Source organism: Cupressus sempervirens, chromosome 3 (genome assembly GCF_028749045.1).
Source record: "Cupressus sempervirens isolate cs-2001-9-10 chromosome 3, ASM2874904v1, whole genome shotgun sequence".
In the NCBI taxonomy this organism is placed as follows: Eukaryota; Viridiplantae; Streptophyta; class Pinopsida; order Cupressales; family Cupressaceae; genus Cupressus; species Cupressus sempervirens.
In genome coordinates, this window is record NC_143120.1 from 182,938,301 (window position 1) to 182,951,923 (window position 13,623).

Below are 13,623 nucleotides of genomic sequence, written 5' to 3' on the forward strand. Positions count from 1 at the left end.
ATGCGAGAGGTATTGGGTCAAAGGGTTCTTAGCGACCAATGGCGTGTATGGAAGCAGTTAAATTCAAAGTGGGCCCCAAAGGTCAAGTCATTGATCTTGGATGACAATTGGAGGGCTTATGTGGAATATGTATTGGATATCACCAAGCCTATCATAACTATGCTCTGATTTTTTCACATAGATGCACCATGTTTGGGGGGCGTTTATGATGGCATGATGATTATAGAGAAAATATAAGTGGTCATGCAAAAAAATGGCCCCAAAGAAACCTTTTTCAACACGGTGGAATTAATCATTTTTCATTGTTCACAAGATGACAATGTCATTACAACTTGCATATGTACTATTTTTGAGGTATTGTAGTAAAGATGCAATATCTTTTCCAAAGAGAATATCACCATATAGAGATTCGAAAGTTGCTACTAGTTAAAAGAGACATTTTGTAAACTCTTCCACGATCCAAAAGTGAAGCAAAATGTTAGGATAGAATTTTTCTCTTAAGAAGTCATACTCCTTGTGCTATTAATGATCAAACTCAAATGCATGCTAGTACATGGTGGTATCTCCACGGTCAAGATTATGTGTGCTTCCAATCCCTTGCAATCAAGATCCTCTCACAAATGAGTTTTTTATTTATGTTTTTTTACAGCTTGTAGAATTTTGTAATTAACATTCTTTAATTTATTTTTAAAAAATTAGTATTTATTTTGTTGGTTTCTCTCTACGTTGCAAATTCTTCTTTGTTGAACAAAATTGGAGTACATACTCCTATATCCACTTAATGAAGCATAACATGTTGGCTGCAAAAAGAGCAGAAGACCTCATTATATTCATTCCAATTTGTGTCTTCTATCACATAAGGATCCCCAATACAAGAATGGGGCAACAAAGCTTTGGGATGTACCTCCTAAGTGTACTACTAGAGTCACAATGGTTGACGATGACATACCTACACATGATGCATTTAGTGCAAAAGACACTGCTGCTGTGAAGAACGAAATGCAATAGATGATTTTTTTATAATCCTTTTGATGATAGACGTATTACATTGAAGATAGAAGACAATTACTATTTTTAACTATCAATTTACTAATTGTAATGATTTTGGGTTGAATTGTGAACCTAGGCATATATGATATGGCATATGGTTTAATATTGAAATTATGAACAATCAATTGGCATTTATGATTTATCTTTGGTATTTGGCATTGCTCAGCAACTGCCGACTAAGTATCATACTAGTATCATATGATATTATTGTCATTTACTGGGGCTTCCATTCGAAGCTACACTTCTCCTTCCAATCTTCCAAAATTGGGCAAGTGTAAGACTCTATACATCATGTTACCGCTTGGCTGAGATATACACACACAATTGCTACAAAAATAATTAAAGTTGATTTAATAATTTACAATATGCCAAAAATAGTATAAAAATTTTGAAGATAAAAATAAAATCATTTGTCTTGCTCATGAAATGTAGAGGTTTCATTTATTCGAAGAAAAATAAAAAAATTGCATGATTTAAGTTTTTTACAATTTAGGAAGATTTACATCAAATTTTAAAAATTGTATCTATAAAGGTTGAAAATCATGAATTTTTTAGCTTTATGACCACGCCAATACAAAGGACACTCTATCCTCTCTTGAGAAAATACACTTGTTGATGTAATTAAATATTTACTAAGTACACTTCAGTTAAGCTTACATAGGATAATGCATTACATAGTAGTTTGTCATTGAGACACCTACAAGTTTGCACCTATATTAGCACATGGTGTAGCAGAAATTCCACTTTAGGTGGTGATAGTTGTTTTCCAATTCCACTATATATGTGAGATCCATCTTTAGTGTGCATATTACATTATCATCGTCATATGGCACATACTTTATTGCATAATGAAGGATGATCCACCTTTAGTGTGCATGTGATTCCACCTTGCATATGTGATAACTTAGTGTGAGATCCACCTTAAGTGCACATATTGCATTATCATCCGCATCATATGGCACATACTTTATTGCATAATAAAGGATGCTCCACCTTTGGTGGACATGCAATTCCAGCTTGCATACGCAATAACTTATCCACTCCTTATCATGGTCTCTTATTGTCTTGCCTATATAAGTAGGCCTATTATGTACATTTTCATTATGTTCATAATCAACACTATCATACTTGCATTCTTGGTCTTTCAATTGATCTTGGGGCTGTTGTAGAGTCTCCTAAAACTCTAACCACACATATTCTAAGATTGCAAAAAAATCATAGAGGCAATTGCAAGGTTCTAACTGCAATTGGTTATGAACTCATTTGGATTGATGTATACTTGTAATCCAAGGTGACTTACACTATTCACTCTAGATATATCAACTTAATGGAAAATGATATGGGAATATAGGTGCTTGATCCTAAATCTACCAAAGCTTTAAAATAAACTACAAATAGTTTAAGGGTTTAGAAAACTTATTCTAACCTTAGAACGTAAGAAATGATGAATGTATTTGTAAACTCCATCAGGCTTAGCTTTGTTATCAACTTCCCCCAAGATAGTACAATCTTCTTAGGCAAGCAATAGATGCTCAAATCATTATTGTAACACCAACGCACCATCAATAGATGCATATCAATGTGTACGTATCAATTGAAGTTAAGCTTGTATTTCAATTCGAGTTGTCCACACAAACTGACTTACAATCAGCAAATTACTAGTATGGATTAGCCAAGTTTCACAAAGGATCATTCGCAATTCCTTTTGTCCAACTAAACAACTAAACTGAATTCTAAACTCAGTACTTAAAGCACATGCTTAAACTAATTTGAGAGATCAAAGAACCACACAAAACTTGCAAAGTATTTACAAAATTACCACACTTAATCATTTATTACAATCTTGACAATATCACAGTGACAATCTTCAAAAATTCTCCTTCACAAATGAGAGGAGGGTTCATATACGAGTTTCAAATACATTCAATGGCTCGGATTGATTTGATATCGATGGTCAAGATCTTTCCAACACAACCCTAAGTAGAGTTGCTACAAACATTAAATACATATACAATTACAATAAGGCATTAATTTATGGGCCAATGAGAAAATTACATTATTTTGAAATACATGTCTATTTGGAATACCTTGATTGGATGAGGACAATGGATGGCACTCAACATATTTATCTTGTAATCTTCATTTCAATCTTGACTTCTTCATCCTCAGGAATTCTTCATTGTCCTTGGAAATCTTTATCTTGAATGTGGCGACTTTGTAGTAGCTGAATCCTTCGTATTTTCAATTTCAATTTATTTTCTTTGTCATCTTTATCTTCTTGGTAATCTTTTACATCTTTGATTCAAAGCTCCTTAGCCTTGGTCCTTTTGACCTTCTTGATTTTTCCTTTTCCTTCCTATTGAATTCTTCTTGGTGTGAATCTTGTCCTTGAAATTATCTCCCATACTATGAGTCTTGCCTAGACTCTTTTCCTCGAACTTGCCTTGAATCTTTCTAAGTTGCCTCCTCAAGTGTAGTAACCTCCCCCTTTGCTATGTTGATGAAACCTTTTGTGTTCCTCGTTTGCTTCCTTATATCTTCCTTTACATTCTAGGCTGAAATGTAAGATAAACAATTTGCATCGAAGTTATGAATAATGGAATTTGCTATGTTGATGAAACCTTTTGTGTTCCTCATTTGCTTCCTTATATCTTCCTTTACATTCTAGGCTGAAATGTAAGATAAACAATTTGCATCAAAGTTATGAATAATGGAATACAAGTTATGTTTTAAAGATCTTAAGAAGCAATTCCCATGATAAATGACCCTTAAAGAACAAGATGTTAATTGAATTCACGTATAAAAACTCAAATCTGGAAGCGTATTTTAGATTCTGATCTAAATCTCTTATTCTTTGATTGCCACGATCTAACTCAAATCCACCTTGATTACCATGAACTTGCACCTCATTTGGGAGATTTCACTGCCTAAACTCATTTTAAGTCTAGTCTTCTTTCTTGAAACCTTTATCTCATCATCATTCGCAGTCACAATGCACTACACACTCCTTGTCACAATCAGACCGGAAATATTTCTATGTTTATTTCTGATTTCTGAAGACAATTTTGCATTTCCTCTACCTGGGCGTTCTCTTCTTTGCATTTCTGATTTTCTTTGCAAAGAAATTGCTTATCCTTGTGCCATATAGGTAGGATTTGAGGGAGGCCAATCTTTGAATTGTTCTCAGATTTTGCAAGGACTGCCACCCTTCTTCTAAGGAAATTTTTTAACCCTGGTCTGAAGTTTATAGATTGCAGCCTTGCCTTGATGGGCTTCTTATCTGATCTTTTGATTTCTAAACTCTAATTTTCTCCATATGATCAATGTCCTATGTTTCTTGATAATTTCTCAGTATCTTTTCAAGCTTGAATCATCCCCTTGGGCATGCATCTCCACAGCCAATGTGGGATTAAACGTTTTTGCCTCTCAAAGTATTGACCAGCCTTAAAGTTTTGACCAGCCCAGGCACTTGTGCATGTTTATTTCTATTAATTTACATTAAATCTTTTTCTCAATGTTGTGGTGAGGGTAAATTTGCATAAGGACACCTTGAATTGCATTTTATGACATCTTAAAACTTGCCCTCCAATTTGTATTTGAACTTCACCAAGCACCCAAAGGAAAAAATCGGAGGTCATAGGAACAGTTAGTTTCATGAAAAACAATTAATCCTTGCCCTTTCCAGCTAGTGGAAATCTGATTGGGATAAAGACTAAGCAGTCCCTATGGGATTTCAGTTTTTCTTTTAATTCTTTTTCATTTTACATCTTGGTGGGGAATCCATGGTCATAAGGAATTGTAATTCCACACATTTTCTTTAAATTTCATCCTCAAAATTTCACCAAGTCCTTAAGGGGAGAATCGATATCCATAGGGACAACCTCATCCCTCCACTTGTCTTTTAAATTTATCCTTAAATTCGCCTTTACTTGCCCATTTACTCACTAGGGGGAAATTCAACCATCATAAGGACAAGTGGATACTTTGTGCATAGGGACAAGTGGAAATTCCTTATCCATAGGGGCAAATAGGGTCCTTAAATTCTTCTAGTGGAGATTTTGGCTCCATAGGAACAAAGTGGAAATTATATAATCCTAGGGACTTTCCACTACAACTTCTCCAAAAAAATTCTAATTATCAACTCAATGGAGAAACGACCTTCAGAATGACAAAGTGGAAGTTCCTTGTCCATAGGGACTTTCCACTTCAACTCTTTCCCGAAAATAATATAAGTGTCTGGCTAGTGGGAAAACAACCCATATAGGGACTTTTAGCTTTTGACCTTGATCCACATGCCCTGGGATGGAAATTCAACCTCCATAGGGACTAATGGCCTTTCCCACTTAATTCTTCCTTGCTCTTGCTTCCCAAGGGTGGAAAATTGACCTCCATAGAAACTAATCATATGGACTTAGTGGAAAATCAATTTCCATACGGATGTTTGGTCCAAATTTGGTGGAAATTCGATCCTCATAATGACTTTGCACTTGGCTTGCAGGATTTCATCATTTTACTCCAAATTCACAACTCACAAGTAAAATATGGCATTACCTGAAGGCCAGTTGATTAATCAAAACATCCCAACACTTACGACTCCTTGGGACATTTTTGCATTTTATCCACAACAACTTTGAACCCTTAAAATCCATCCATGTTTGCAACCTTGGTGACTTGAAAATTTGACCACTCTACAACCTTTAAGCTCGGAACTGAGACATCTAGTGTCAAAAGCCTATGACTAACAAACAAAGAGGGGTTTCCCATTTGCAATGGTCCAATGGTGTGAAAAGGTCACAACAGTATGGTATCCAGCATGTATCTGCACCATATTGGATAAGAGATGTGCATGCCCAGGGAGGGGCAGAGGTGTATCCGGCTACCCTGCTTTACAATTTCCAATAAAAAACAAACATCTGAACACAACTTCTATAACCATACAATTTGCTTGCACAGAAAAGAAAGGCACAGAAGCTGCCAACCATAACAAGCGTCTGATGAATTAAGAAACATAGAAATGCTATGAGAAAATCAAATCTACAAGAAATGGATACCAAGACATTTTTTGATAGTCTTGCAGAAATTGAGTTATAATAATGAAGACACTATCACAATTTTCAAAAGGAAAATACCTGCAACAACTTTTCTTAATCTCCTTTTACCACAATATAAGAAATACCTGCCTTCTCTTGCTTCATGTATTTTCTTAGAGTCATTAAAACCAATCTAGAACTCTATATGCCCTTACCTTCTATTCTAGTAGTCTGAAGAATTATCAGCGGTATTTTAACTTAATATAGCAATAGGAAACATGATGTGATACATGTTGACTGCCTTTATTCAAATTCAATGGCTTAATTTCTTGCCTTGCCACATTCATCAATCTGTAAATACCATTGGAAAAGTATCTTATCTCCCCTTTGACAGTCATAACAAGTAGTTTTCTGAAGATAACTTGTTCACATCGTATACAGTCATACCACACATTGTAGTTAAGAACCAAATTTAAAAACTTTGATCTTGTCAAAAACTCAAGGAAAAGTTGGCAGATTTATCAAACATTGAAGAACATAAAATAAAATTATTAAAAAATCTCCAAAAAAAAGCATATTATTGAATTTATGGAACATCTTTCTGGTTTCTTTCACACATAGATCAAAATTAAAGTTCATTCAATACATATGATCTTCAAATTTCAATATCAACGAAAAAAGCATCTGTGAACAGTTGTGTAAAAATTACATATCTACATATGAACAGTTATGGCATATTCATATTAAAAGTGGAACATTGCAGAATTAAAACAGCATTGCTGTGATATATTAGCAAAAACCAGAAATGGAAAACACAACCAAAATAGCAATGAGTTGACAATGAGGTGAGATGTGGTTCCACTAAGGATTTATTCATTATTTATTAATTATAATTAATATCTTAGACAGTCGATCATAATATTTGATATTATTATACAAGTTATGTTTTTTTTTTTAGGTTTTTTTTTTTTAAGGGGTAAACGCTTTTGACCTGGAGCTATGAACCAGTGAGGCCACAAACAGGGGACCTCATCCTCATTAGATTTGAACCTTGATGGCAAGGATAACAACTCAACAACTTAACCATCACAACATGCCACTGTTGGCTATACAAGTTATATGTTAATATAATAAATAATATACTATAAATTTATATAGTATATAAATTATATCTAATCTTGTATATAATAAATAAATAAATCTGAACCAAAAGCCTAGTGGTTTGCAGCCCAGTAAATAACCAAAGTACAATAAATTTCCTGATTTGATGGTACACAAACAAGCAGTATGCCATCGTCACAGTTAATGCAGCAAATAAACACCCTAAATTTAGCCAACAAACCTCATAGAAAGCACTGTCAAAGAACAACAAAAACATTAATAAATTAAAAAACATCACAAACAGCCACATTTTTCCTAAATTGCAAATTTAGTACTTATTACTGCGAGTATGGAAAGATTTACTGGAAAAATCATAGCATTTTTTTGTTATTGCATGTCAGAAAGTTTTCTCTGCCATTACTCACTGGCAGAAAGAGTGACTAACCAAGTTTTAAAAGTGTGCCACATAGTAATCTTCATGTAATAATATCCACTGGTTTATATGATATCACTGAAATTATTAGAAGTAAATGAAGGAATTGTGTTGTAAAACAAAAAATCGTGCCAGGATTGTGCTTGGCTTTTCACTCTTACAACCAATAAAAACAAATATTCCAGATATATTAAATGTTATCCTACACAAGAGGCAATACTCCAGGCACTATGTCCCACAAATAATTTAAACATACATCAAACAAGTTTCGTGTGATAATCATTCATCAAGCATAAAAAAATCATGATTCTCATCGTATTAAATATTTATACCTGATTCCCCAGTATAAAAAGTCTAGGCAAGGATCCCAAACAAAAGCAAGAGCCCTAAACAGTCATGTGTCACGTTTTCTAATGTAATAGCCTCAACATACAATCTAGAAAAGCAGTGCAGGAAATCAATAATTAAGGCACCATTTAGCACAACTGGCCTGCAGTTTGATAATATAAAAAGAAACTAAAAATCCATAACCAACGTACCTGAACATCAAGAAACAACTGCATGCAAATCTTGTCGGTGTTCGATATATTGCCATCCAGGGAATCTGTCCCAGTGCCTCCTCTTCTCTGAGCACCCTGCCTTATACGTTGTAGTGAAGATTCGGTCTTTCTTGCCTGAGATGGTCAGATGAGTAATTTCAGACACTAATTTTTTATTAAGACGCTAATACCAATAAAATAAAATTGTTAATGTTGAAAGCTACGAACCACTGTCACAAGCTCCGATGCTAGTTCATTATATCGAACAGTAATTCTCTCAGCAGCAGACTTAAGTATTTGATTTCTCGTCTCTTTTGTTAAATATACAGCATGCTCCCCCTCAAGGAATGTCTGAATGAAACATCCCCCATTAATCTAAATAGGTTGAACTGTGCAATATGAGAATGTTTGGAAAGAATCTTAAGCTTCCAATATAAAAAACTTTTTCAACCCAACCTACAACGTTGCGACAGAACAGCTACACTAAGAGTATCTATCAACCCCATGCTTTACACTATTTTGAAATTTATATAAACAGATTCAAAACTCTGACCAAGAAAATGCTTTTAATTAGAAAACTACACTTTTGGAGACCAAGATTTTGAAGGTAAGAAATAGATACAAGCATGTTAAATTTATTGATTGCTACCATCAATTTTGATAGATTGCATTTATTATTGGCATCAACCTCTAATAGGACTCCTCAAATTCCTACTTGTTTTTATGTGCCATGACCAATTTCATTTAGTAGCCAACAACCAAATCTTTCTAATACATCAAGAGAAGCAAAAGTTGGAGCATGAATGAGAAATTTATGCTACAAGAAGAAAATCAGTGAGCCTTTGGAGAGTCGAGAGACTGGGATGGCCAAAAATCTCACAAGTCAAAATTTAGCACAAAAAATGCAAGTCGCATGACCAACCACTAGACTACAAAAAAGGGTCAATCATATTAAGTGACATTACTCTTCATAGGTTTCTAGATTGATGTCATATCATTCCATCAGGACAACATTTATTTCTTCTAATTTATGGGAATAGCTTCTCATATAACCGATGGATCTATTTATACCTGAGGGGAGAAATGTTGTTTGCAGGCAATGGATCTTGATTTCTCTCTCCTATAGAGGACCATCAATTGTACTTATGTGACAAAAGCAGTCCTTGGGGGTCACATGAAATTCTTATTTCAGTAGTGCAGCTATTTCATTTTCTCTCTTTTGGAGAGGAGTTTGTTTTTCCATGTACTTTTCTCATTTTCTCTGATTACCAAAGATTGCATTGGCTTCTACATGGGTACCTCATTAGGCCATGTTGTTGAGACCCATTCATTCATGCATTCATCTTTGCATTCTTTATTAAGATTTTAGCTTCTCCCTAAGTTGATCTTAAAAGTGGGTCTGAAGAGTAATTAGCATTATCACCTAATTTTTTTTCTCTAATTAGATCCCTTATTACTTTATTCACTTAAGTTAAACTAAGGAGTGATTTTCTATTATTAAATTGAACTAATTTTAGATAACGTCATCTCATTTCATAAGATGAGGAAGCTTGTCATGCTCTAATTTAATCCTCAACTAGGTTTAGATCTAGGGTTTTATCTTTATGCTTTTATATGCATTTTCTATAATAAATCAATATCAGATTCCCTCTTGAATCGATTCTCTCTCAAGATTACATAGCATACAATCATGGCCTCTTCTCTTTAGATGCAATAGGCATTTTGGTGGTTGGTGATTTCTAGGAGTTGTGGGGTTAGCTATCAACTCCAACAATCACAAGGTACAAGATTCTGACTTTCATGTGGTACAAACTGATTTGGTCCAGCACTCAAAGAAAGAAATATCAAATTACTATAAATCACCTCAGATAGTATCAGAAAGAGGGTGATAGGAGATGGTGAAGACAAGGCTGCAATCAAAGCTGAGTTCAAAGAATTATGGGAGTATACTGCTCGCTTGATACAGTCCTTGCCTAAAAATGCTTTAGTTCAAAAATTAGTGCCAAAAGAATAAACAACTAATGATCAGAGTAAAAAGCTAGCCCAATCGGTCAAATATAGGAGAGTTGCACAAGATTGGATTGGCTGGTCTATGACCAATATATGCGCACAACTGATGAAGATTACAATCTGTTTAGCAATATTCAAAGATAAGGATGGCATTTTCCTGATGTGATACATATTGCCGTACCTCTTGATCAGATGTTTTCTTTGAGTTCCATAGACTGAGTCAGTTTGGTGCAATAGTTAACCCAAAAGAAGTTCATGACGTTGAATGAGCGGAGACAAATTTATAATTCAACTCCTTAAAACTAATGTGTCTGCAGTCGATTGGTTGTTTCCATCAAATTCCCCCCACATCGAAGATTGTCTAATGTAGTCGAGGTTTATAAAATGATTTTCGAGGCAAAAAATCACACAAAACCCACAATTTTTTCATTGACAAAAATTATAAAACCCTCCCAGAATCTGTTTAAGGAAAAAATTATGAAAACCCATAGATTTAAGAGAAAGAACTATGTAAGCCCACAATATAATTTTTTAGGGCAAAATTATTAAAACCCAAACAAATTTTTTAAAAGGAAAAAGATTATTAAAACCCATCACAAATTTCTAGGACAAAAAATAAGAAAACTAAAGAGTCCATATTTTTGGGACAAAATCATGCAAGACCCTCGCACTACAGAAAACAAGTCACAGCTGCAGAAAACAAAACAAGCTATCATAGAACCCTTCACACGGCAAAATGCCAAACTTCGTGTGGTAAAATACCCCAGAAAATGACCAAACTTCATGTGATAAAACAAGAAAGTACTTTTGCTTGAAAAGTAGCACATTCAAGCAACATGCAACCCACATAACCCTGGGCCTCTAGCTAGAGAGTTAGACCCACTCCGATACCATGCTATAAAATTTGATAGTTAGGTATTAAACAATGGAGGTGAAGTCTCCTTAAGTGGAAAAGCAAAAGACCATGTTTCTAAATGAAACAATCATTTGACATTAATTGAATATAAAAATAAAAACTAATTAATTAAACTAAACTCACTAAAGATGACCATTAGAAACATTATATTATTAATTAAATAGTCTGAAACGGAATAGATGGCCAAAAAAAATTGATCCGCATTATTCATATTCTAGCAAATGAATTCAAGCATGTATCACCAGTTTCCTATTTAGAGCTTAAGAGTCATTGGGCATGTCTGTTAAAAGAGTTTCTCAGACATTCCTTTTGTGTATGCCCACTCAAGAATCACCCAAGCAGGTCCATTTAGTCAAGGCTAATCTTTTCTGCGAATTATTTGGATCTTGTATTGGTTCTTCTATGACAGTTGAACGTTATGCTGTTCCTTTGTCTAACACAGATTACATCTGCCTGATCTCTTGTCCACGTGTCAAGCATCATTCTTCTCTAGGGATGGACCTTACATTGGTAAATACAAGGTCAAACCAAGAATTAGAGGACAGAGAAAACTATCTTAGTAAATACAAGATTGGAAAACTGTTAAGTTTTTATCGTCTCATTTTCAATCTTGACATAGATGATCTTATGAATTTGAGGTTAATGAAAAAGTTAGCTTTGATTTTCATTGAAGACATCTTATTAAGACATGGAAGCACCATAGAATAAAACAAAATGTGAAATTTAAGCTTTTTTAAACAAGTTCGGGAAGAAAAAGTACTCATTGAGTTATCAACTACAGAGGAGAGTTAGTACTCATTTGTTGTTAAACAGATTTGTCGCTGTGATTGTTTTTGAAACCGTCCCTGTTTTCCCTAGGAGCAGTAACAATCGTACCAACAGTTGGAGAGATTGCAGTAACCACAACCTTCCTTTGCATTTGAGAGGTGCCGCTCCCTCATATGATGGGGGTATTTGACATTTGTAAAACAAAAAACTTACTGCCAAACATATGAATACCAAGTAAGACTTCATGACTACTAACAATACAAAGGTGTTTTGAGCATTAGATAAGTTTCAATATTCAATGGTGATGAAAGAAGAGAGACACATTTCCACATACGAAGAATTGAGTTATCCTACCACATTCAAACCAAGGTATTAAGATATAATCGTGTGTCGTCATTTACATATATCAATTGAACTAATGAAGAATAGATCACATAAGCACACAAAGGGATTATCAATTTGACATATGAGACATGCAAATCAAATGCATTCTTTGTTATCCTATCTTAAGTACAATGTGTGAACATTAAACTTCTCCAAAAAATTCTTTACAAAGTTCTCTAGAGTTTCCCATTTGTAAGAATTACCACATTACATTACAAATGATCTTGAATTTATAGGCTCTGTTTGATAACAAACTTCTTTTCTAACTTCATAACCTACTACTCTTCGTGCAAATTGAATTAAGTTATTAGACTTATAAATTTTGTGCAAAAAGGGTCAACTAATTAACCTTAATCAGAATTTTGTCACTATTTACAGAAATATAACCTTGAAACCTATACATTTTGAGAAGAAAGTCAAATGATTGATTTGAAATAGGCATTGGATCATCTCATGACCTGCTAGTTACTGATTTGGCAAAAAATTTACCTCCAAGCACATATAATGCAATATTGTTTGGTGACATTCTTTTTATTTCATCAACTCTACATCTTCCTTAGCAATCAAATTTGAACATGATGTTTATGATCACCATTTGAAGACTTTATTGGAACTGATCATTATGTGAAATTTATTACGATAACAAAAAAGCATCTAGTATTAGTTAATGGTTATCTGTTTGTAATCTATTGTATATATTAGAATGTTTCTAATATTTAGTTAGCTGTAGATAACTATTAATTTTCTTTTAGCTAGAATAGAAAGTTTCTATTCTTTACGATTGTTTCCTAAGGAAACATCGTTCCAATCTTTTGTATATATAGACCTCTCGGTCTCTATTAATAACAAATAAATATTTACCAATTACTTTGTAATATGGTATTAGAGCCAAGACTTTAAATTTCTTCAAAAATCATAATTTTTGTGTCAAAATTATCAGATCCTTATTTTCGAAAATATTGTTTCATGCTTTTTTTTGCTTCAAAGAGCCCTAGTTCGCGTAAGTTTTTCATCCATCTGCAACAAACTATTTTCTAAATTGGAAAAACACGTTGGACTTTTTATTGCTAAAAATCGCATATGTTTTTTTATCAAATCCGCGTTTGCTATTCTTCCAAAATCACGCATGATATTTTGCTCAAAACGCGTCTATTTTTTGCTCCAAATCACGTCTAAAATAATGCTCATATAGGGTTTCTTTTTGTCTACAAATCACATTTTTTCGTTCAATTCTTCTGTAAATCGCGACCTCAAAATCATGTCTAAGACCTTGGAAGAACACCCATAGTTTTGGAAAAATAGGCCATTTTTCTACTTGAAATTGTCTTTTTTTGCAATCTTTTGCCTCCATTGCTACCAACTAGGGTTCTCTTCGAAAGCCTAATTTTTGGG

General features: G+C 33.9%; 1 protein-coding gene across 1 annotated transcript in view; it reads right to left on the reverse strand.

Moving 5' to 3' along the window:
• The window catches only part of LOC149565394 (oligomeric golgi complex subunit-like protein), a 122,532-nt gene that overhangs the window by 15,114 nt on the left and 93,795 nt on the right, over window positions 1-13,623 (reverse strand). The window contains exons 10-11 of the mRNA XM_089818900.1: window positions 8,382-8,504; window positions 8,154-8,288 (exon numbers count right to left, since the gene is read on the reverse strand). Of these exons, the coding sequence (XP_089675026.1) occupies window positions 8,154-8,288; window positions 8,382-8,504 (258 nt within the window). The remainder of the gene's footprint in view (window positions 1-8,153; window positions 8,289-8,381; window positions 8,505-13,623) is intronic.